The sequence below is a fragment of the Pecten maximus genome, chromosome 2 (genome assembly GCF_902652985.1).
Source record: "Pecten maximus chromosome 2, xPecMax1.1, whole genome shotgun sequence".
In the NCBI taxonomy this organism is placed as follows: Eukaryota; Metazoa; Mollusca; class Bivalvia; order Pectinida; family Pectinidae; genus Pecten; species Pecten maximus.
In genome coordinates, this window is record NC_047016.1 from 18,565,143 (window position 1) to 18,590,811 (window position 25,669).

At 34.9% G+C, this 25,669-nt stretch overlaps 1 protein-coding gene across 1 annotated transcript; it reads left to right on the forward strand.

The window, feature by feature from the left end:
* Nucleotides 1-208: 208 nt before the first annotated feature.
* Nucleotides 209-25,212, forward strand: LOC117320544. Its single transcript, XM_033875117.1, has 3 exons — nt 209-1,293; nt 6,719-7,309; nt 23,017-25,212. Exons 1-3 carry the CDS (start codon nt 945-947, stop codon nt 23,139-23,141), a joined length of 1,065 nt encoding a protein of 354 aa, XP_033731008.1. The 5' UTR covers nt 209-944; the 3' UTR covers nt 23,142-25,212.
* The last annotated feature ends 457 nt before the right edge of the window (nt 25,213-25,669 follow it).

The window sequence follows — 25,669 nt, forward strand, 5'->3', positions numbered from 1 at the left end:
ATCTGATACTATTAATGACGTCCATTTATGGATCAAAAGATAGGATATGGAATTTTAAAATGCCGAACATCTTTCTTTCCCATATGCTGGAATGTTATTTTAAGGACACCAATCTCTTGTGTACGTATATATGTGGATGTCAATTAAGGAGTTTCATGTTGCAGTAGAAATGTATTGGGTCAGGACGGCCCTGGTGATGGGGTGCCAATGGAATATCATGTTATAAAATGAAACCTTGACAACTGAAGTTTAATGTTACTAATTACCTACCCACCCTACCATGCAACGCCTGTCTGACACTGCCAGCTATGGTACATAATTCATGACACTGTTTCATGTTGCTTGGGGCACCTCGCACCGAGGCGCTTCGTTACTCATTGAGGTACTCTCGGAAGAGGGTGTGACATATTGTTTAAATGCTTGGATTAGAATGAAGATCCAATACACGGTTGATGTGAATAATAGACTTGAATGATACTGACTTATGAAGTGGCTCGTCCTTCAAATAGGATGAAGCGAAAAGCTAACAATCTCGGTTCTGAACATTACTTTCTGTAAGCCGTAGGTAAAGTTACGTTTCGGATGCTCTCAACTGGATTTTCCTGATAGCATTCATATCGACACCAGGAGTAAAAATAACGAATTCAGTAATGCGTGGTCAGCGCATCAAGATAAGGCGCCAAAAACTGCTGTCTAGTTCTCCTAATATGTACAGACAGATACCAATGTAACTACTGGATACATATTGGATAAAACTACAGACATGTGAAGATCTAGATTTCACGTTCTAGCACCATTTATATCATGTACCGAATGAGTTCTTCGTATTCAAAAAACCAACAAACCAAGATGTAGCTGATAAAGTAGATCGCTTGATCCTTGGTGACCATTATCTCACTTTGGAGTGTTTCATCAGAGAACATTGGGTGAGCTATTCCGAATGAATGCTCTTAGTGAACTTCCGTTTCGGAGAAGCTTTTCTCTATTGGATTCCTTCCTTGTTTATTGTCCTGACTATGATTCTGGTCTTGTGTGCCTCCTTTTGGCGATTTCATCGGAAGAAAATGATGAAGAGAGTCCTCCAATATGACTATCTCGAGGCTAACCTGGACGTGAAGCGACCACGTATTGGGGCCATTCATTGTTTCTCTCACGAGGCGCATGTCAGTGACCTAACCATGTCTTTATCCTCAAATGACCTACCCTGGGGACGATCCCCCAGACAGTTTTACAATCGACAGTTCAGTCGCTCCATCAGCAATCCGGGATTCGACCGGTACGGTAACCCATTAGGTAAGAGTATTTTTCTAACTTCATACTTCACATTTAACTAGAAATAGTAAAAAAGTACTGACGAGGATGTTATTTTCCTGGAGTGCTAAACCTTCAAGTAAGATAATTTGATTTGATGTCATACTTAAGGAGCGTTACAGCGATAAATAGGCTTTTGTAATTGTATATATAAGGACACACATATAGGATAAATAATTGAACTGTATCGATAACAATCTAAATCATTCTTTTCAGAGTTTGCCGTTTGAACAATGTTTATGTTTTGCTTACCTGTTAGCCGCCGGAAACAAAACACGCGTATGGTGGTAATATCAAGCTATATAGTCTGAGAATAGTCTGTATCTGTAACACTAGAGCACGGATAAATCTATACAGGAACAGCGTAATTTGGTCTGTATGTAGTATAAAATTTAAAACGTTTTTTTCATGTCAAGAACCAATTGAGAGCTAAACGTCAGAGCTACCAGTAGGAATCGATGTTCCAATATCCAACCAGAGCTAAGTTATCTGAGTTAGCGGAATAATACATATAATAGGGACAAAATGTAGATTTGTGTTGTAATGTTCTTAACCTGCCTTTGTAAATATTTTCCATCGTATAGTTTTAAACAGAACTGTCGCCGAGAATGAAACACGGTAAATAAACGTCGCCATTTTGTTCCTATTACAATGATATCGCTAGGATTCGTGACACATTACACAAACGTTACAGCTCTTGGTGTGATTCAGCAATTCAGACAATATCTTTTCAAAAACATGTCTTTTAGAATATGCTGCGTAATATTCTAACCGGTATTCAACACCATTATTACTATCAAAATGGTGTTCTTCAATCAAATATTTTATTTAAAAAACCTCAATGAAAATCGTTGTGCTTTTACCAAATAGAATAACGGACATCTCTTTGGAGGGGTGTCGTTATCGCTACCGATTTCATCCAGAACAATAATCAGTTTGGAAAGGTTTGGTATTGTTTAACGTCCTTTCAACATCTAAGGTCATTTCAGAACGGCCTCTCCTGCATGCGAGTTGTGTGTAATGTATGTGTTTGTGTGTGTTTTGGGAGGCTGTGGTATATTTATGATTGTCTCCATGTGTAGTCCATTTTAAAGTGCTGCCTCAGTGAAGCATACTACTGAAGAAACCCAACAGGAAACCCCAACCGGTCACATGATACTGACAATGGGCGAACTAGGCTTAACTCAACTACAGGCCAATAATGAGGCAATGTCAAGGGAGACATTAGGAGGAAGAAAAATATTTCTTAGAAAGTAGATAAAAGATAAGTTTCCAATCTACTCGCCTCTTACGATCACGCAATGAAGGCAATTCTTACGCCTTACCTGTAGGGCAGAAATATATTGGGATGTCGCATCTCTATTGCAGTATAGCAAATAACCGAAAGAACAAAAACGCTTCATTCAATTATTGGAATAATTTTTGTCTGGATTTTTTTTTCTAATTAGCTTAATGAACTAGTACAATATTAATTTTTATATCTTAATATTTAAAGTAACTTTCTGCACACATGAAAATTTACTGTTTTAACCTACCTGTATAGACGCCAGAACAGGTGAAATTTACTCAAATTATGAAAGACACATTTTGATATCAAACATTGCATCTGGATATCAAACTTGTAGCTAGATATCAAGCATAACCTCTAGGTATCATACATTTAAGCTGGATATCATACATTGCATCTAAATATCAAGCATTTAATCTAGATATCAAACTTTGTAGCTAATTATCTAACATTGTGGCTAGATATCATACGCTGTAGGTAGATATCAGACATCGCTAGATATCAACTTTATAGGTAGATAGCATACATTGTAGGGAGATATCTAGCGATGGTTTGTAGGTAAATATCATTCATTGTAAGTAGATATCTAACATTGCATCTTAATATCAAACATCGCATCAAAATATAAAACATTTTAGGTAGATATCAAACATTACATCTAGATATCACAAATTGAAGCTAGATATCAAATAATGTAGGTAGATATCAAACATTACATCGAGTTATCATACGTTGAAGCTCGATATAAAACATTGTAAGTAGATATCAAACATTACATCCTGATGTCAAACAAATGTCTAATTGATATATACCTAAATACCACACACAGACGTCGGTTGATGAATTCGTATATATCATAAAGATATGCTAGGACCGGAAGTACCAAGCAAATCTTACCACACTGTTATTGGTATCTTTATCACGATGATGGTTTTCTTTTATTGAGTAACAATCTACTATATAGACTCATTCATTCATCGTCTCATTCATGTTTTATATAACGATATCCATAATCATTGATGATTTACATATTACCATTTCTTTTGCCTTAATGTTTTCTTCATTGTCTATTGACTATCAGGCCGTGTGAGACTGGCGTGCGAGACGGCACGTGTATTTCCCAACTGGGTTGATGTTGTCCTATATCTGCTAAATACATGTATATTATTAATTATCTGGGGCAAGAGAGATGTGATACTGTTGGGCTACAGTATCCCTTCATCTCAAAAGCATCGTTTCGACTCACAGTACTATCTATTATTCATGTCGCGTGGTAAAGGTAGATTTTATTTCTTAAACTGATGTACGTGAATGATCAGTGTCATCGATAATCGGTACTTACAAAGGCCAATAAAGTCACGCGTACCTGAAAGAATGTGATTGGCTGGTTGGGATGTGTCGGAGAAGTACTTATAATAGAATGGACCTCTTCCATTACATCGCTATGTGCTTGCTATACACAATATGTTAAAGCATTCTCATTAATTTGTGTCAACCATTTCGGGTATGAACGATAATGAAAATGCAGTTATCTATAAATGTACAATGAATTTCCGGCATACTCAATGTTGGTTTTAGACTGCATGTGGTGTAATACAATAGAGTTGTCATGGATGATGCAGAAGCCGCTCACCCGTTCGCTATTTGTACCTTGACCTCATCGCATCAAAAAGAGATGATAGTTATGACAGAAAGCATTATGTAAATGTCCGCGTTGTGATTAGGGCAACATGATATTATAATATTAAGACAATTTTTGATGAAAGACAATTCCATAGGGTTGGTGCTTATAGTATAATGACATTCAATGACCACTAAAACATTTAAAGTATCCTATACACGTACTTTGTAATGTTCCACTAAATGCCTGAATTATTAGAATGCTATATCGATTGAACATCTTGAAATGATTTAAAATAAGTCTTGACTGTTCCGGAACCCAGTTGTATAGATATCCTACGCTGTGTTCATCTGTCTATTTTATACTACAATATCCTCACCAATTGCACCCTTTCCTATCCATTCGGATGCGAGCTTATATCGTATTTACGTTTCATTTCTACGACTGGTTGAATTAATTAGCTACGAAATAACGATATATGCCTTAATGAGCGTTGTTCTCGCACAGAACCATTCATATCATTAGTCATTAGCAGATGTCAACTATAGCGTTAAAATAGACCAACAGCGGTGATTGATGATGAATATAATTTGGACATCATTCTTTGTCAAGTTGGGATCAATATAGGTGATGTTCATCGTTATAACAACAGCTAATTAAGTTGTCAATGCTTGCCTTTTTATCAAATAATCAGACATCATTTGTGTTAATGTTAATAAACATGTTTTGTTTGGATTTTAATAATGCAGCATCAAATACTCAAATATGATAGGGGAAATGTGAAAAGATACAGAAAAGATGAGGCAGAGCGATAATGAATAAAAATATATATATAGAAAGTATTATACTCTTACTCAATAGTTACGATTGCTTTGAAATAATATTTGTTTCTATCGAAAGGGTCAATCGGTCAATACCTGACAATATATAACGATTAGGATACATCATTGTTTTATTGTTTGATACAATGTATCTATTTTTTCAAATACGACATATCTAAATCAAAACCGTTTTGCTGAAATGCGATTCCGCAATAGAATCAATACAATGTTGACAAGTTGTAAACATTTGATATTTGCATTGCTTACAAATGTTAACAACACCTCATTTTCAGCGGCTTATCGAAATTTGAAGGCCGTGTTGAAACTTCCGTCACGATTCCTTTTTTTTCATCGTTTGAAAATATATTTTGAAAGTATCCATGGGACATTTCAATTTAACATTCCATGGCTTTTAAATCAATAATCACCTAACGCTCTGATAGTCACAACAGCTGACGAGTAGATGTAGTGGTCCCATGGATACACGTCATGTTTACATACAACAAAAGAGCAATTATTTCCTTGTCAATATCATTCTAAAATATGTATATCAGGCTTATGCTTTACAAAATTTACCCAAGGGAATAGTCATGTTGAGTCTCCAGTCTCTCTCTATATATGATGATGGGCCTTCAATACACAACATAGGCATAGAGAGGGCTGAAACAAAGAACTACTATTGAATTAGTAGAGTTGGCACAAAGATCCAAAGCTGAAACATCAAAACGAGTTATTGTAATACATTCTGGTAGTATTGACGACAAATGGTTCACAAACGAATGAGACTAGTTTCGCTAATTGCGATATTGAGAAAACAAATAAAAACGAACTAACAATTACCCATTACTCGTCATATGCAGTTTTTCATTGTAATGCTACTTTGACAGGTACATGTAATATTCATTGTAACTTTAAACTTGTACATTAGAGTTATTTATGGTATTCATAGTAGCCATTTACTCTACATGCGCGCGATAAAAATTTGATATGGTGATATATATATACTGTCAGTTGACACACAGAATATAAAGATAGATTATATGTTTATACCACTGAATGTTGGCCGTAGGAACTAACGGTTGGACACCCCTACTAACCCTTATATTGATATTATTACTAGTAGCTGTTTAAAGGGACTTTTTTTCGTGGATATGAGTTTATGATATAAATTAAAAGTAAACGGAAATCTTATAAACTTTACCGTAACACCACACTCAAAGATAACTTAAAATTCTTAAAAATAGAAGTTTTTTGAAAATGTTACTTCGACCCGAGGTGCGAAGAGCGTCAATGACGACAGAATGCACAAGTAAAGTCCTTTTTTAATAAAGCCTAAATGTAATGTATTCTTGCAAATACCGTTCAATGATCAATTTAAGGTATCAGTGCATGTTACATACTCTGACTTCGCAATGTCTTTATGTAGTTCTTTAATCAAGTTTACCATTCCCCTTCTCCCATACGAATTCTACCACAATAGATGGTTTTTCATGATATATAGAACAATGAACGTAGTTCTAAATTATAAATCCGCAATCGATCACTTTCGTTAGAACTTAAAACTTCTATTTGCAGTAAACATATTCTGTGATGAAAACAAAAACTACCTTTTTCAGGTGGAGTGTAAACATGGTTGGCATTATTGTAACAAATAACTATACCTAACTTTCTTTTCAGGTGTACTGCGGGAAGAGGCTGAAGGGAGGCATTTACTCAGGCGCGAGACTGAGCCTTCCTGGCACCCCGGAACTCCTGAGGACCACGGTTACGACAACCCGGTCACACCGTCTGTCCTCAATTCTTACTACGAGGACTGTGGCCTTCCTGTTCCGAGTGCTAAACCGCGCAGGAAAGCGCCGGTCACGAAGACTCGGTCACGAGGCGGTCTCGCAGCCACATTCATGGGGAATTCGGTGTTTGATAGTGACAGTAGCACACAATCGGAGCTATTTAACAGGATGGAGACTGTCGTACACTCCCCTAGACGCTTGCCTGACATGGAAAATAGTTACTGGAAGTCAGTCGATCCTAAAACCGTGGCGTCCATGGGGAACAAATCAAGCCCCGTTTCACTAAATCCCGATGACCCTAGAAGTCTTTCGCAGCAATATGAATATGATCTTTACGTCGAAGAACAAAGCCATGTGGCAAAGAGGAAAAAGAAATCGAAAAAGTTATTCAAGGAATTAGCCATGAAAGCGATAGCAAATAATAAAAGTGATGACAACGAATCCTCAACGAAAAAATCTAAGAAGAAAAAGAAAAAGGGTGAGTTAAAATTCAACACCAATACTTGTACTGAAGAAAGCTTTAAAAGAATGCATTACCTAGGTATTGTGTTATTCAGTGCGTTACCCGTATCTGAGCTAGTTATATGTTAATCAGTGCGTTACCCGTATCTGAGCTAGTTATATGTTAATCAGTGCGTTACCCGTATCTGACCTAGTTATTATGTTAATCAGTGTGTAACCTGTACTTGACCTAGTTATTTTGTTGATCAGTGCGTTCCCTGTACTTGACCTAGTTATTTTGTTAATCAGTGCGTTACCCGTATCTGAACTAGTTATTTTGTTAATCAGTGTGTTACCTGTATCTGACCTAGTTATATGTTAATCAGTGCGTTACCTGTATCTGAACTAGTTATTTTATTAATCAGTGTGTTACCTGTACTTGACCTAGTTATTTTGTTAATCAGTGTGTTACCTGTATCTGACCTAGTTATTATGTTAATCAGTGTGTTACCTGTATCTGACCTAGTTATTTTGTTAATCAGTGTGTTACCTGTACTTGACCTAGTTATTTTATTAATCAGTGTGTTACCTGTACTTGACCTAGTTATTTTATTAATCAGTGTGTTACCTGTATCTGACCTAGTTATTTTGTTAATCAGTGCGTTACCTGTATCTGACCTAGTTATTTTATTAATCAGTGTGTTACCTGTATCTGACCTAGTTTTTTTGTTAATCAGTGCGTTACCTGTACTTGACCTAGTTATTATGTTAATGAATGCGCCATTAGTACCTGACCTAATTGTATCAAGTCAATACATTACCCTATATGACCTTGTTGTGTGAGTCAGTGTTAACTGAACCTGGCCTAGATATTTTGTGAAAGTTATATGTTAGAATCAATTACATGTTAGATAACAATGAGCATTTTATAATTGCTCGTTTAAATGGATTTGGAGTGGAAGGTAGAGAGGTGGTTCTTTGGTGTCATGTGTGATGTGTATCGCTGAATCAATAGCAACAATTGGAAAACTTCAAACTAATCAGTTTTGAATATTAATATGGTAGATCAGGTTAACTCGTGTGAACGTGGTACATATCGATTGTGTAGACAGGCGTTCACTGATAGGAACTTATCGATCCCTGGGTAATTACGATAGCTATCAGGAGCTGTAAAAAAGAGGAGGAAACAAGTCAAGATAGCAGTCAAAGTGGTAGCTCCAGCAGCAAAGCTTAAAAATGACGCATAAACATCAAAACAAGATTATCACAATTTAACGAGGAAATGATTTTTTTTTTCATTGAAGTACATGTACATGAAATAGAATAACAACTAATACTTGGTTTTGATGTACCTTGAACTTCCCTTATGATTAATTCCCCAAGTAGCAACTGAATTTTGTTTATTAATAGCAAGTATAGGTACCGCTATGTAACACCTGGTACTGTACAAATCTTGGCAAATTTTAATATGTTATCTTCAGGTTTTTTTATTATTGTTATTAAAAACGTGTATGTATAGTCACGCGTCTCATAAATATTTAATATAAATTGCTAAATAGTGAAATGATATTTTGTCTGTCTGCCTGGAGACTGATTTATCTATTTCGATACGATATTATCGGATCCCAACCTATTACATATCAGAACTGTTCCATTGGATGTAAAGCGTGCAGCACCTGTTAAGAATAACTCTAAATACGATGGGTTGTGTTAGAAACTGATGTTTTAATTTAGTCATAAATCGTACCTACTGAATGTACTAATCTACGTATAACAAAACAAGACTTCATTCCAGTACCAAACCCTGTCTCTTTTCGTGGGTCCTGTTTGTGACAAGGTATTATTGACTTGGCTTTTGTCATTTAAAGTTGTGTCACAAGAATAGATAGGTTGAAAAAGCACACGAGAATACGTATTGTAAATATTACATGGCTTTCAGTTCAATATAGATTATAGTTACTGCCTCCAATTCACAAACAGGGGAAACAATCAAAATACAAAGGTTACTACCTCCAATTCACAAAGAGGGGAAACAATCATAATACAAAGGTTACTGCCTCCAATTCACAGACAGGGGAAACAATCATAATACAAAGGTTACAAAGCCGTCCTATTTCTCCATTGACAGATTTATATTTGCGTTATTGTTTCTTTGATCGTTTAGCGATACCGCGATTAAGAAAAACAAAGGGTGGAGGGTGGATAAGTCATAAATATGACACAAGTTTGCCATGACTCTTGTTATCACATATTGATTTGCATTTTACAATATATATTCATAATTATTTGAGCGTTCGTTCCTGTAGTGGAGACCTTGAGTCATGTCGTATGGTTTTTAGTTGAGCGCTCGCTCCTGTTCTGGAAATCCTTAGGTTTTGTCCCCTGGCCTGTAGTTGACCGTCCGCCCTCGTGCGATAGTCTTTGGGCCCTGTCCCCTGGCATTTAGTTCAGTATTCGCTCCTGTGGTGGAGCCCTTGGGTTCTGCCCCCTGGCCTTTAGTTGAGTGTTCGCTCCTGTGTTGGAGACATTGGGTTATGTCCCCTGGTTTTATAAAGAATCGCACGACCTCCTCATTCTGTTGATTTTATAAGACAATGGAAATACTAGCAATGCAGGCATATTCTCAATGGCAAACAGGAAAAATAAAAGTTGGATAAATAAGATAGTATCATTAAATAGGCGATGAATCGTGAGTTGTCCGTTTTATTTCTGTTTAAATTAGAGTTTCTGTCTTCCTGTGGGTACCAAGCTTAGAAATAAACAAATGGGTGTGTTTAGAGATTATGTCTGCATTGGCAATCACAGACATGACGCTATTCTTTGAATAGATGTTTCACAATGTAAACCTATGAATAATAACAAGCAATCCTTACACAAAATAACTTATTATAACACGTCACCTGTCATATGTATGCAAATGAATGCCCGTGTTCTCATTGATTACAAATCTGTACTAGCTCATCATGCTGTTGACAATCTGTCGTATTATTGATATTGTCAGTATAGATAAAGGAATGGTGATTATTGTTTAAATTACGGATGTCAAGGAACTTTTAAAAGTCACTTAGATATATCACACAAATATAATTAAAGTAGAACGTGTACAGACAGGAAATTACAACAAGATGTACAAAATGTATGTGTAATCATATATTTTGTCTGTCCTGTTTTGACAGTATAGAAGATTTTAAGCATCCCCAAACTTAAATAAATTTCTATTTTCTAAATAAAAAAAAAACAACTACAATGTAAAGAAAACAACTCAACAAACCTCGGCGTTAATAAAGTGATATTAATGTACCACATTATTGTTCCATGTTACATTTAAATTATATTCCAGGATTGCATCTCTTATTTCCAAAGTCACTTGGCAATGAATTCTGGATGATATCAAAAACAAATGAGGGATGTGTGGAGATGTCCACAAAGTGATCTAACTATATAAGAAGGTTAGACAAAGTTGAACTTTTTGAGCATTAGTTCGGTTATATTTTGTTCCGGGGTGTTGACACCATGGTTAGCTTTGTTCTGGAAGGTTGACACTATGTTACATTTCGCTCCGGAGTATTTATTTTATGTTTGTATGTTATGGTTTTGAGTGTAGATGATGTGGTATGTTGTGGTACTGAGTATTGACGTTATGGTATGTTATGAGTTTGAGTGTTGACGATGTGGTATATTGTGGTACGGAGTATTGACGTTATGGTATGTTATGATTTTGAGTGTTGACGATGTGGTATATTGTGGTACGGAGTATTGACGTTAAGGTATGTTATGATTTTGAGTGTTGACGATGTGGTATATTGTGGTACGGAGTATTGACGTTATGCTATGTTATGATTTTGAGTGTTGACGATGTGGTATGTTGTGGTACGGAGTATTGACGTTATGGTATGTTATGATTTTAAGTGTTGACGATGTGGTATGTTGTGGTACGGAGTATTGACGTTATGGTATGTTATGATTTTGAGTGTTGACGATGTGGTATATTGTGGTACGGAGTATTGACGATATGGTATGTTATAATTTTGAGTGTTGACGATGTGGTATATTGTGGTACGGAGTATTGACGTTATGGTATGTTATGATTTTGAGTGTTGACGATGTGGTATATTGTGGTACGGAGTATTGACGATATGGTATGTTATAATTTTGAGTGTTGACGATGTGGTATGTTGTGGTACGGAGTATTGACGTTATGGTATGTTATGATTTTGAGTGTTGACGATGTGGTATATTGTGGTACGGAGTATTGACGTTATGGTATGTTATGATTTTGAGTGTTGACGATGTGGTATGTTGTGGTACGGAGTATTGACGTTATGGTATGTTATGATTTTGAGTGTTGACGATGTGGTATGTTGTGGTACGGAGTATTGACGTTATGGTATGTTATGATTTTGAGTGTTGACGATGTGGTATATTGTGGTACGGAGTATTGACGTTATGGTATGTTATGATTTTGAGTGTTGACGATGTGGTATATTGTGGTACGGAGTATTGACGTTATGGTATGTTATGATTTTGAGTGTTGACGATGTGGTATATTGTGGTACGGAGTATTGACGTTATAGTATGTTATGATTTTGAGTGTTGACGATGTGGTATATTGTGGTACGGAGTATTGACGTTAAGGTATGTTATGATTTTGAGTGTTGACGATGTGGTATATTGTGGTACGGAGTATTGACGTTAAGGTATGTTATGATTTTGAGTGTTGACGATGTGGTATATTGTGGTACGGAGTATTGACGTTATGGTATGTTATGATTTTGAGTGTTGACGATGTGGTATGTTGTGGTACGGAGTATTGACGTTAAGGTATGTTATGATTTTGAGTGTTGACGATGTGGTATATTGTGATACGGAGTATTGACGTTATGGTATGTTATGATTTTGAGTGTTGACGATGTGGTATATTGTGGTACGGAGTATTGACGTTATGGTATGTTATGATTTTGAGTGTTGACGATGTGGTATATTGTGGTACGGAGTATTGACGTTATGGTATGTTATGATTTTGAGTGTTGACGATGTGGTATGTTTTGGTACGGAGTATTGACGTTATGGTATGTTATGATTTTGAGTGTTGACGATGTGGTATATTGTGGTACGGAGTATTGACGTTATGGTATGTTATGATTTTGAGTGTTGACGATGTGGTATATTGTGGTACGGAGTATTGACGTTATGGTATGTTATGATTTTGAGTGTTGACGATGTGGTATATTGTGGTACGGAGTATTGACGTTAAGGTATGTTATGATTTTGAGTGTTGACGATGTGGTATATTGTGGTACGGAGTATTGACGTTATGGTATGTTATGATTTTGAGTGTTGACGATGTGGTATGTTGTGGTACGGAGTATTGACGTTATGGTATGTTATGATTTTGAGTGTTGACGATGTGGTATATTGTGGTACGGAGTATTGACGTTATGGTATGTTATGATTTTGAGTGTTGACGATGTGGTATGTTTTGGTACGGAGTATTGACGTTATGGTATGTTATGATTTTGAGTGTTGACGATGTGGTATATTGTGGTACGGAGTATTGACGTTATGGTATGTTATGATTTTGAGTGTTGACGATGTGGTATATTGTGGTACGGAGTATTGACGATATGGTATGTTATGATTTTGAGTGTTGACGATGTGGTATATTGTGGTACGGAGTAGTTACGCTATTGTATGTTATAATTTTGAGTGTTGGCGATGTGGTATATTGTGGTACGGAGTATTGACGTTATGGTATGTTATGATTTTAAGTGTTGACGATGTGGTATGTTGTGATACGGAGTACTGACGCTATATATGTTATGCTTCGTTTCGGAGTGTTGACGCATTCATATTTTTGGTTCGGAAGTTTGACGCTTTGGTATGCTTTGTTCTGGCCGATTTACAGACTCGTTTTCCCAAAAACAAGTTGGTCCATAACAGACCATATGCATGGCTGGTTAATACCCTCGGTTATATTCCATACTTTGTGCATTAATCAGAGCCCGGATAGATCCAGCAGAGGGATGACTTGCATATTGCGAAGGTACACTGTGCTGTTAGCAGGGTAATTACGTATTCCTGTGCTACCACGGGTTTTGAATAGTTGATTTGTCATATATCTCTAGGACAATACATATTTGAAAACCGTATCCGTCATTAATGTCCACAACAATGTCGATTATACACGTTCCGTGCCGTGAACAACATACACTCGGCGAAAATAACAACAAACCTCACGCAGATAAATTATTGAACCACAGGTACCTGAGTCAGTCAAGCAATCAACACAAACTGAGCGGTTATCCCTCAATGAGCAGTACATTGGTATATTGTGAAGCGTCCATAGTTTGATTCCATTCACCCTTAAAACAACTGTGTGTATCTTTGTGTCGGTACGTTACTAAGGCTATAATTGCTACCAAATCTTGGGAGATATGAAATAAAATGTTCTGACAAGCAAATAGAGATTGCAATTAATCAACTTCAAAAGTGTGTCACTTAGAATACTGTAAAAGGAGTCCTTCTTTAGAACATCATTATCCACTTTCTTGTTAAGAATAAAATACATAATTTGTAGCGAGGGACAGAAATGTTGATATCCTGGATTTGTTGGATACCCAATCTGATCAGCTGTTACATGGCTACGTTTACAACGTACTACGCCTGAACATCTGAAGGTGTTCCGATCAGAGTCGCGTTCAGGTGACCTCCTCGACAATGAATGCTCATTATATACTAGCCAATCAGAGACGAGTTTTCGAAAACCTTTGGTTGCATTTTGGTTCAAATTCAAATGACGCGATAGGCAAATTTCAGTTTCCTTTTATAAAACATCAGAACTTACGTTGTTCAATCTCCGTGTGTCAATGTTTGAACAAAGCCAAAACCGAAAAGTATACACAAATTACAAAATCCGTGCGATTTCCTGGTCGTCGCTATCACTGCCATATTATTTTGCATCGCTGAGCTCGGTTCGATTTCTCTCGGATCTTATCATGGCTTAGCGTACCGTCACGAGGAATATCGAAGCGCTGAATAGATTTTGTGGCAATATTGATTGCCTAATCGAAAGATCACCTGAACGTGACCCTGATCGGAGCACCTTCAGATGTTCAGGCGTAGTACGTAGTAAACGTAGCCGTGTAACACTTGATTTTAATCAAAATGATGGATTCCACGAAGAATCTAGGAATTACCTTTAAAAGTCGTTTGTTGTCACCAATGTTTGTCTGCTCAGAAAAACTCCTTGTTTTTTGCTGGGTTAGCAATTTCAGAACAGTTCATACACTTTATATATTATCCACAGGTGTTATCCACGGTTTTTTTTAACATATTCTTGTCATCTGGTTAGGTAACAATCTACACCACTCTTCTGGAACAACTAATGTTAACTAAAGTTAAACTTCCTAATATCTTATGGGTTTATCTTCTTTTCTTTATCTGCTCAGTTACATCATCAATCCACAAATATGTAATAAACATCTAAAAATTGAACATGAACCAAACTCTGCGCGCGCCGAGAAGCACGGGATTGCTTATTAAATGCCGAGAGGTTTCCCTGCCAATTCATGGTGGTTTTTCATGTTAAACTCATCTTTTATTTGTGTCTTACAGACTCGTATCTTTTAGCGACTCATTTACATGTAGAGAGTGGAGCAACGCGTTAAATATTCCCCGTATAATGAGCGGGTAGCTATAGTTTCCCGGTTTTAATTGTAATCATGAAAAAACAGCGGTATTGGTTCTCACATTATATCATCATTAGGGTACGTATATATTCTATCATTCAACATGGTTTTTTTAGTAATTATGTCCAATTTATGTGCTATGGAACCATGTGAAGTTGAAAATCGTCTGCTAAGTTAGCGACACTGATGTGACCGGTTAGACTGGAATCTGTTTCAAACGAAATATCTTAGGAATCGTTTTCATCTACTATCAAGACGACTTTCATTTAGAATTTAAGAGCTAATATTCTTTTTTCATAAATCCAGTCGATAGAAACATAAGTGTTTCCGAGGAATCGAGTCTGTCCTGTGCAATGTCCGTTCAACGCCGCATCAATTCTAAATGTTAACCGTATATCATTGCGCAGAAAAACGGTTTCGATTTTAAACAATCAGAAATTATGCAATTGTGAACAATTTGACTATACCAACAAACGTATATGAATTATAAAATAAAGCCAAATTTATGCAAAAACAATTTTATGTGTTGGCTATTAATAACGCTATGAAGGACTATATCATTCCTTCTGGAAATTTCGGCTGTTCCGGTATTTGAACTTGATGACGTCAGTGGTAGGGTAAGCGGCAAATTTAAACGCATCATAACCTAGAGTAAATACAAAATCTTTATGAATGTAGATATAAGCATTGAACTGTTACCAAATGGTAGTATACAGTCGATATGAATATAATTTGGGTGACAGATAAATATTTCATGTCGCCCTACCCTAACGGGCGACATTCTCTTTATCTGTCACCCAAATTGTATTCATATCGACTATATACTACCATTTGGTAACAGCTCAATGCTTAAATGCAACGCAAACAAACGAATATAATCCGGCAGTATATTAGATGATTACGATTACGACGCTCCACTCTACACTGTGATATTAGTAAGAAAGGATACACTCTTGATTGGGGATACAGTGTTATTTGAAATCTAGTGCTGGTTTGTTATACGAAAAGGAAAACAATAACCACGTGGTGTCTTAAGCTGGAAATAGTGCTCTATTGAAAAGGTTATGAAACGCTCGCTGTTAAAGGAATATATGGAATCGTGCTGTCGACATCCGCCTCTATAGGTAGATATTTACAGGTGCCCAGCACAGATACAGCTATAGGATACCCAACACATTACAAGCTCGATATATAGGGAGGGCACTGGGCTAACTATCGATACAATCAATACTGGCAGGGTTGTAACAGTCTGGTACGTTTCTGTTAAATATTAATTCAAATATTTCTTAATTCTTCGTTTATCGATGACTTGCGTGAGAGGAACTGCATGGTGTAATCAGTCATTAGTACTTCAAATCACAACGGATGAAATGTAACACTGAAGATAACCTGTATATGTTGAGTCCGAGTTACTGTGGGGATCACTTCGGTTTCTCAAATGTTCAACATAATAGTATACCTATTCTGTGTAATAACATACAGCGAAGCAGCGGTAAAGTAATCGTCAATATATGGATACTAATGAACTGACGAGTACAACAAAGGACACTTTATAATCAATTTCAATGTACAGGGTGTTTCAAAATATCTGATACATTCTAAATTGACTTTTCTCAGGCACTTCTCATCACATTGAGAAGTTTTATACACCATATGATAGGTAATTAGTCACAATTTTGTTTAACGAAAAGTTCGGGGAAATATGACGTCATCTATAATGTCATGTATAATGTCATCTATGACTCATAAAACAGGCAATCTCAAAGATAAAGGTGTCTGACATACATCTGGCAGAAGCAGTAAAACTGTTTTATCAGCTTAATTCACCTATAAAAGTGATGAGATGTATGCATAAAAAGTATCCAGAGATGCAACCACATCCTGAGAACACTGTATACCGGAAGCAGGCTATCCGAAGAGAAATCCGTGCAATTTCAACTGAAACATGTTCATTAGTAATTAAGAATTTTAGACGTAGAATTGACCTGGTCGCTGACCAAAATTGACGTCATTTGGAACACTTGGTATAAAAAGGTACCGTTTATTAACCAATCGTTAAATGTTTAATACCCTATTCAGTATGGTCAGTAAGATATGAGAATATGAATATGAGAATTTAGCAATTAACCTAGAAATTAGAAATATGGAATTTACTCTGATTACTGTCTATGGCCCTAATTCAGACAATCCTAATTTTTTTAACCTTATTGATGATACTATAGATATTTTCAGTAATAATAGAATAATAATATGTGGTGATTTTAATCTAGTTTTAAATCCTGATAAAGATTATGATAAGAGTTACAGAAACATAAACAATTCAAAAGCCAGAGAGAAGATCTTAGAAATAATTGAAAACCACAACCTAGTCGATATATATAGAGAACAGCATCCTGATAGCATTAGATATACATGGAGAAAGCCAAATCCATTAAAACAGTCTAGATTAGACTTTTTCCTAATTTCAGAAAATATTTCGTCGTTAGTAATAAATTCTTCCATAGAAACAGGATATAGATCAGACCATTCATTCCCCAAAATTTGTATGCAACTTCATGAATTTAAGAGAGGTAAAGGACTGTGGAAATTTAACAATTCGTTACTTAGTGATGTAGAATATATAGATGTTGTTGATAATATTATCCTAGAAACTAAAAAACAATATTGCTTACCTATGTATAATATAGACAATTTAGAAAATATTCCAAATTCAGAAATACAATTTAATATCGATGACCAACTATTTCTTGAGACACTTCTGATGAATATAAGGGGGAAAACAATATCTCATGCTGCTTATAGGAAAAGATCACAAAATTTAACAGAAATTAATCTTAAAAAATCAATAGAAGAATTAGAAAGTCAAAGTGTTTTAAATACAATAGAAATTGATAAAAAGAAAAAAGAATTAGAAGAAATCAGAACGAAAAAGATAAAAGGCAGCATTATTAGATCTAGGGCAAAGTGGGAAGAAGAAGGGGAGAAACCAACTAATTACTTTTTCAGTTTGGAAAATAGAAACTTTACATCAAAAATAGTTCCAAAAATTCAGTTAGAAGATGGCACCTTAATTACAAAACAAGAAGAAATTCTAGATAAAATCCAATGCTTTTATGAAAATTTATATAATTCAGATGATACTTTAACTGATATACATGTAACTCTTGATTCTCTTATTGATTTCGAAAACATCCCAAAACTAAATATGTATGAATCTGATAAATTAGAAGGACTTATAACTATTGAGGAAGCATATAAGACATTAAGCAATATGAAAAATAATAAAAGTCCTGGCTCTGATGGCTATACCGTTGAATTTTTTAAATATTTTTGGGAACAACTTGGGTATTTCATTGTCCGTTCACTAAATTATGGGTACATGAAAGGAGAATTATCTCTAACACAACGCCACGGTGTAATAATTTGTATTCCAAAAAAAGATAAACCACGTCAATATATCAAAAACTGGAGACCTATAACTTTATTAAATATTATATATAAAATTGGATCAGGGGTTATTGCAAATAGAATAAAATCAGTTTTGGACATAATTGTTAACAAAGATCAATCAGGTTTTATAGCAGGTCGATACATTGGGGAAAACACTAGACTTTTATATGACATTATGAATTATACTGAAGAAAATGATATTCCGGGGATGGTTTTAATGATAGATTATGAAAAGGCGTTCGATTCTGTTTCTTTTAACTTCATAGCAAAAGTGTTAGATTTTTTTGGTTTCGGAAATTATATAAAAAAATTGGGTACAATTGTTTAACTGTAATGTAGGAGCTTCTATTAATCAGGGAGGGAATCTTTCATCATTTTTCAGAATAAAAAGGGGATGTAGACAAGGGGATCCGATCGCACCATATATCTTCATTCTTTGTGCCGAAATTCTTGCTATTAGGCTTAGAAATAACAAACATATTAAGGGGATAGAAGTTGATAATACAAATATTTTACTTTCACAATATGCAGATGACACATACTTAACTCTTGATGGATCTGAGGAATCTCTTAAAGAAACAATGAATGAATTAAATATTTTTGCATCAATTTCAGGATTAAAAATTAATATTGATAAGACAGAAATTGTATGGATTGGCAGTAAAAAATATAGTCAAGAGAAATTTCTACCTGAACTAAACTTGAAATGGCGAAAAGAAAAATTCACTCTATTAGGAATAGATTTCAGCGTTGATCTACATGAAATGATTAAAATGAACTTTGATAAGAAAATAGTAAAATTAAAAAATATTATTACTGCTTGGAGCAGACGTAACTTAACTCCAATAGGTAAAATTCATTTAATAAAATCATTAATGATCTCCCAATTTAATCATTTATTTATTGCTCTACCAAACCCAGGTGACAAGATAATTAAAAAAATAAACTCTATTTTATTTGAATTTTTGTGGCATAGTAAAGTGGATAAAATTAAAAGAGATATTATTGTACAAGATCACTCTCATGGGGGACTAAAAATGCTCAATACTCAAAATTTTGTTGATTCATTAAAAATTGGCTGGGTTAAGCGACTGTTTCAATCTTCAGGAAAATGGAAAACACTACTAGAAAAATATTTAGACCTAGATAAACTAATGAATATTGGAGGGAACTATATAGATCTATGCCAACAAAATATTAGCAATTTTTTTTGGAAAGATGTACTTAGGGCTTGGTCAAGATTAGATAACTCTACTAATATGAAAATAGTCAAAGGGAAAGCACTCTTGCATACACCTGTCTGGCATAACAAAAATATTACAATAGGTGGTGGAACAATTTTCTACTCTAAGTGGTATGAAAAGGGTATTTATGTCATTGGTGACTTCTTTAAAGATGTAAACAACAACACTTTTTTTCTCTTTTAATGAATTTATTCAAAAGTATAGCATTAACACTAACTTTTTGAAATATAATGGAGTAATATCTGCAATAAAAAAATGTTTACAACACTTTGAATTTGATTCCACTACTTATAACTTTGTATATCCAGTTTTACCTAGCAATATTGCAATATTTCTTAATATTAATAAAGGCTCGAAGATATTTTATGATATTCTAAATTCAAAGAATGATATTACTGCTAAAGGGAAAGAGAAATGGTCTAACGTACTTGATTTCAATTTAAATGATTGGTGTAGTATATATACACTTCCTTTTACAGTAAGTAAAAACTCACGATTACACTGGTTGCAATTTAGAATATCACATCATATCTTAACAACTAATTCATTTCTTTTCAAAGCCAAACTAACAAACAATCCATTCTGTAACTTTTGTAACTCAGAAATTGAATCAATTGTTCACCTTTTTTGGGAATGTGATCAAGTTCAGAATCTTCTTGAAGGTCTAGATATATTATTAGATGCATTATTTATTCCCTTTAGACTAAATAAAAAAACAATGCTTTTTGGTAAATATGATGGTGATTATAAAAATCCATCCTTTAAAGTAGATAATCAAATTATTTTGATTATAAAACAATACATATACAGAAACAGATGTCTGCATAAATCTTTAAATATCAACTCTTTACTCTATTGTATCTATGATCATTATAAAGTCAGAAAATTTTGTAGCTCTAAAAAAGGGGAAAAAGAAAAAAACAAATGTTTGGCTGAATGGAGAAAATGGGATAAACTTTTGCAGATTATGGAATAATACTTTTTTAATCTGTTTTATTGACTTATACATTACACATTTATTTGTATTAAATATTAATAATCGCATACATGTGGTACCTTCTTCTTTTGCTGGAATCCCAGTGTCTGACAATTGCAGTAAATATATATAATTGAGTTAATCTACATTTTTAGTAACAAGTCTACCATCCAGTCCTTTCCTCTTTTGGCATAAATTGTGTAAAGTATGATATTTTTTTTTCTTTTTCTTTTGTACTATCTTTGAATAAAAATACTTTAAAATATTACAAAGTACTCCCTTCCTTTTCTTCTTCTCCTTCCTTTCTTTCTTCCACTTTTCATCCTTCTTCTCTTCCTTCTCCTTCCTTTCCTCTTCTTTATGTATGTCTGTATATGTCTATATGGATTTTTGTCGTTTTGTTCAAGATTAAATAATATAAATGTTATGATTTGTATCCTGTCCACGTGTATCTGTGTTTGTTTTTATCTTATACCATTGATGTTAGGTGTGTATGTTTGTTAGGGTGAGAGGGTGAAACCATATGACGTTAAATATGAAAGGTTTTGGAAGAATATATAGTGTGAAAGCTGAACAATTGAGTGAATAGATGCAATATACATTAATTTGAATGTCAAAAAGATAGAATGTAGAGTGAGTGAGTGAGTGAGTAAGCATGTAAATGTTTCCGAAGTAAAATATATATATGTACCTATGTATAATATGCCTTGGAAAAATAAAAAAAATATAAAAAAAAAAAAAGATATGAGAATAACATTTAGAAAATGTGTTTTGCTGTAGTATATATTTTGTTTTCCTATGATTATAATGAAATGAGTAATCGGGATTTATAAAGTATCAGATATTTTGAAACACCCTGTACCTTTGTTCGAAACAAAACAAAACAAAACAAAAAACTAACAAATAAATAAAATGGGACAGCCAATAAAAAGTGTACCTTCAGGTGGCCACCACTAATAAACAGTACTTCCTGACTGTTCAAAATTATTTTTGATCAATAAGATTTGCTCAAAATTTGCTATTATACCCTTCATTAGAAGCATATATTTTCTTTCATCATATTGGCAATTGTCTTTTGTCTTTTGACACGGTAAACACTTGATAGGCTGACCGGCCTTTAATAAGACTTCATACAGTGTAGGATACCGGTTGGATGTCGAACTTGACGTTCTTTTGAAATTCAATGTTTAATTTTATTAAATTTATTGAATTAAAGGGTTTTTGCGTCTCCCAATCCCGATTTTAACATGTCTAAAGACCAATATGGAGTTTCCTCGGTCATCGCCTGTGTACGGTGTCAATTCTTCAGACCCTCAGTACGAATCTGTAGGGTGCTATTCAATTCATTTTGGCTGTAACATAATTCCCAATTTGTATTGAAAGCCGCTCATTCCATTTGTCTTTTACATGGGAATATCTCTAGATGGATGCACTAATAATCTGATTTCTCCCCTCTAGAGGACACTGGCTCGGATGACGTCACGTGATGCTATCTGTCGATCTAAGTACCTGTTTTTCTACATCTTATCTGTCTCACTTTCCTGTCCTTACACCACACCGTGTCACTCTTATTAATTGGCACATTATATCAGAAGTAAATAACACATGTCCTTTCAACTATCCGATTGTTGATAATATTCACTGTATAACCTACTTTGCTACTGTAACGTTGCCCGAAATAATCAACATGTGTAATAGATGATGTATTTTCTCTCGTTTGATATATCATATAAAGCTGTGCATTTATACTTTATTTTTTATTAGCTCCAATCTTCATCATCCTAAACGTATACTCTGGATCATTAGTATTAGTACTAGAATCGCTTTTCAATTTTGTTATACAATGGTGCCACTACCGAGCTGTATATTGTACCAAACAGAGCTCACCTCAGTGATTGGCATGCTGTGTACCATTGTGTGTGCCTCACAAAATGTTCCCAATACTTAAAGTCACTCCAAGCTCACAATGCACGTGTGCTATACAGTATACAATGCTATGATAACAGTTCTATTGCGTGTTAAAACAATCTCATCTTCTCGTATTCTTTCCTTTGGTCTTACTGACCTTGTCTAATTAACCTTGAACCTAATGAAATTTTATCCGTACTAAAAAAAAAGGGACATTTCATATTTGCTGATATTAATAACACATTTTCTCTTCCCAATTTGTTAAATCAAAATGCCCTTATATGGAAAATACTAGAAATGCATCGTCGTAGTAAATGCGTCTAGTCAGCCCTTACTCGCAACATACATTGTCGCTCTTGACTGATTGTGTCTAGTGAACATTGTAAATAAAAGATGCTATTTTTTTATGCCGATTGGGGATTTGTAATATGTGATATGCTGTTGTCTTTTATTGATACTATGTTTTCTTTGTTTACAGGACACAAGAAAAAAGTGCGTGACGTAGAGATACCGGATGTGACGTATCCTATCAGAATAAACGACCCCAGTCGAGAGCGGATATTCTGGTTGTCCCCTAACGATGTACCACAATCAACCGTGTGATTTCATTCAGATAGCTTCATGTCTGGGTGAAACTCATACTAAATACATGGTGTTGTTAAAAAAATGTACTTGACATACAATGATACCGTATACGTGTATACGACAAACTATTCAGCATTCCCTTGGGTATTATCAAGTCTTAGCTTTATAGAATTTATCCAAGGAAGCAGTTTGATATTGTTTGAAATAAAGAGTTTTGTATATTTATGTAAGGGTATGTGATGCTAGGAATGTTTCACTTCACCTGGTGATTCACGTTATGACGTGTTTCACGTTTCATCATGTTTTCTCATGGCGTCCTGATTCACATTACGACGTGTTACGTTATGTTTTTTCATGGCGTCCTGATTCACATAACGGCGTGTTTCACGTTACGTCATGTTTTCTCATGGCGTCCTGATTCACATTACGACGTGTTACGTCATGTTTTCTCATGGCGTCCTGATTCACATTACGTCCCATCACATTACATTCTCGCTTGTCGTGTCGTATCATCTCTCTTCTCTCTCTAGTCTGACTACATGTACCTCACAACAGGTCACTGTGTAATGATACACGTGGTTCCCGTGACATGAACTGATCGACGAGTCCTATCCTAACTCTACGGAATCCCTTGAGGGACAAGTTTACTGGTGTGTAAACTGCATTTTTACAGACATTTCAAACATCGCCCGCTGAAATATCTGGGTATTTTTTCATCGTTATATTTTAGTTAATTCTACCATATTCAATTGATATTCTATTGGGAAAAAGTCAAAGGAGAAACGAAAAATAGTCATTGCGCATTCACACTACTTGCGCATGTGTACACCGGTCCGGCTATGAACATTTGCAGTGTATTCCTACGCGTCAAATTTGATGTTTACACACTCGTAAACGATGTTTTCGTCAGTAAGGTTATATATAACGAACACACACCGGAAATGCAAATATTTCTAATTGAGCAGCTAGGCAAGTTCTGTTCAGTAAAATGTTCACTTTTTAATCAAGTAATCGTGTCAACTTTCCAAAATTTTAATACGTATCATGTATATTCGTCTGCGCTGAAGCCGTCCATTTTGCCGGAAAGCCTTACCACTTTTTGTAATATTTTCCAAATAACAAATAAGTTGTAATAATAAATAACAATTTGGAATAACAATTAAGTGGTAACTGAAAATGTACCTCAACGACTTCCGTAACACTCTGAACTAATCTATATCTACACTCTTGTCCTACGGGCTTGTATCCTGGACTAGCCTTTAGGCCATTGTAAACTCCACTTTGGTACCGGTGCACTAAAATTTGGCACCCGATCGATGACGTCATGTCCAAGATTCTAACACATTTATATCATTGTCTTCTCTCTTCACCAGACTGCAGAACGTTCGGAAGAAGACTATAATTAGAACTTAAAATCGATATATAAATATGGCAAGGATAGCAAAGGAACGTGAATCTCTACATGAAGCAAACCACCTACAGTGTATATGTATATAATTCATTGACGCTGTATGTAATTTACATCTACAAAAATATTTAAGTGAGATCCAACGTAAACAAGTTGAGAATGCATCAGGTGTAAAATAGTTCCGAATGCGCTTGTACGATCTGTCTTCATCCTGTGCTGTGTATTTGTCCATTGTCTGTCGATATATACTATAGATAAAATATTCCAACCTCGCCTTCGAATTCCAAATAATATACGAAACAATGAACGATTCTGAAAGGGTCAATGTTTATATAAAAGTTTATAATGGAAAAAACACGAACATCTAAACCGTCCTTGATGGTCATACTACTAGTATATTTAAGATGGAGTATGTGTGTCTGTTCAGGGCGATATATACAATCTACATATTCGCTTTATTGTATCCAAAGATTAGATTAAGCATATGCATACTGAAAGTTTCCTTTAATTCCTTTTATTACAAAGACTACATTTCTTTAATGACAACTTTCTGAAACATTAAGGTATGACATTCGGCAAGAAAAGTGCTGGCACCTACGTTACAGACATCCTTTGTCCGAAAATACACGCCATTGACATGTAAAACAGGAAAACATTAAATAAAATATTTTATTTTACACATTTCTAGTTTTGCTTTTATCTGTTTACCACGATGCAGTCAACCTACATTGAAGAACGAGTGGAAGATATGATCATACAATATGTCGTCCAGTATCAACAATACGGTAGCTATCACGTCAAGTATCAATATACTTTCGAATTGGATCGTAACATTTGCATTGAAAAGTTTTCTTAAAAACCTGTTTAAAAACTTGTGATAGGACCAGTCCAAACTAAGACTTAAGACTCTTTCATGATCTCTGAGCCAGGTTTTCCATGGAATTCTTAATTACAACTGATCATTTTCTTTACTTATGTGTTTTTAAGAGTTTGGATCTTCATTGGAATCCACACAATTCCAAATTTGATATAAAACTAGCATTTGTGGGAAGTGATATTGTATCGCCAGGTGAGTTATATACATGTATCGATATCGATCATCAATTAGAATTGATAACATGGAATAACAATAACACAA

Bases quoted from the DNA above. Each gene is read 5' to 3' on its own strand.
- LOC117320544 (XM_033875117.1), top strand. From the start codon at position 945: ATGCTCTTAGTGAACTTCCGTTTCGGAGAAGCTTTTCTCTATTGGATT. The intron at 1,294-6,718 runs GTAAGAGTATTT...CTTTCTTTTCAG, and splicing joins CCGGTACGGTAACCCATTAG to GTGTACTGCGGGAAGAGGCT. The intron at 7,310-23,016 runs GTGAGTTAAAAT...CTTTGTTTACAG, and splicing joins TAAGAAGAAAAAGAAAAAGG to GACACAAGAAAAAAGTGCGT.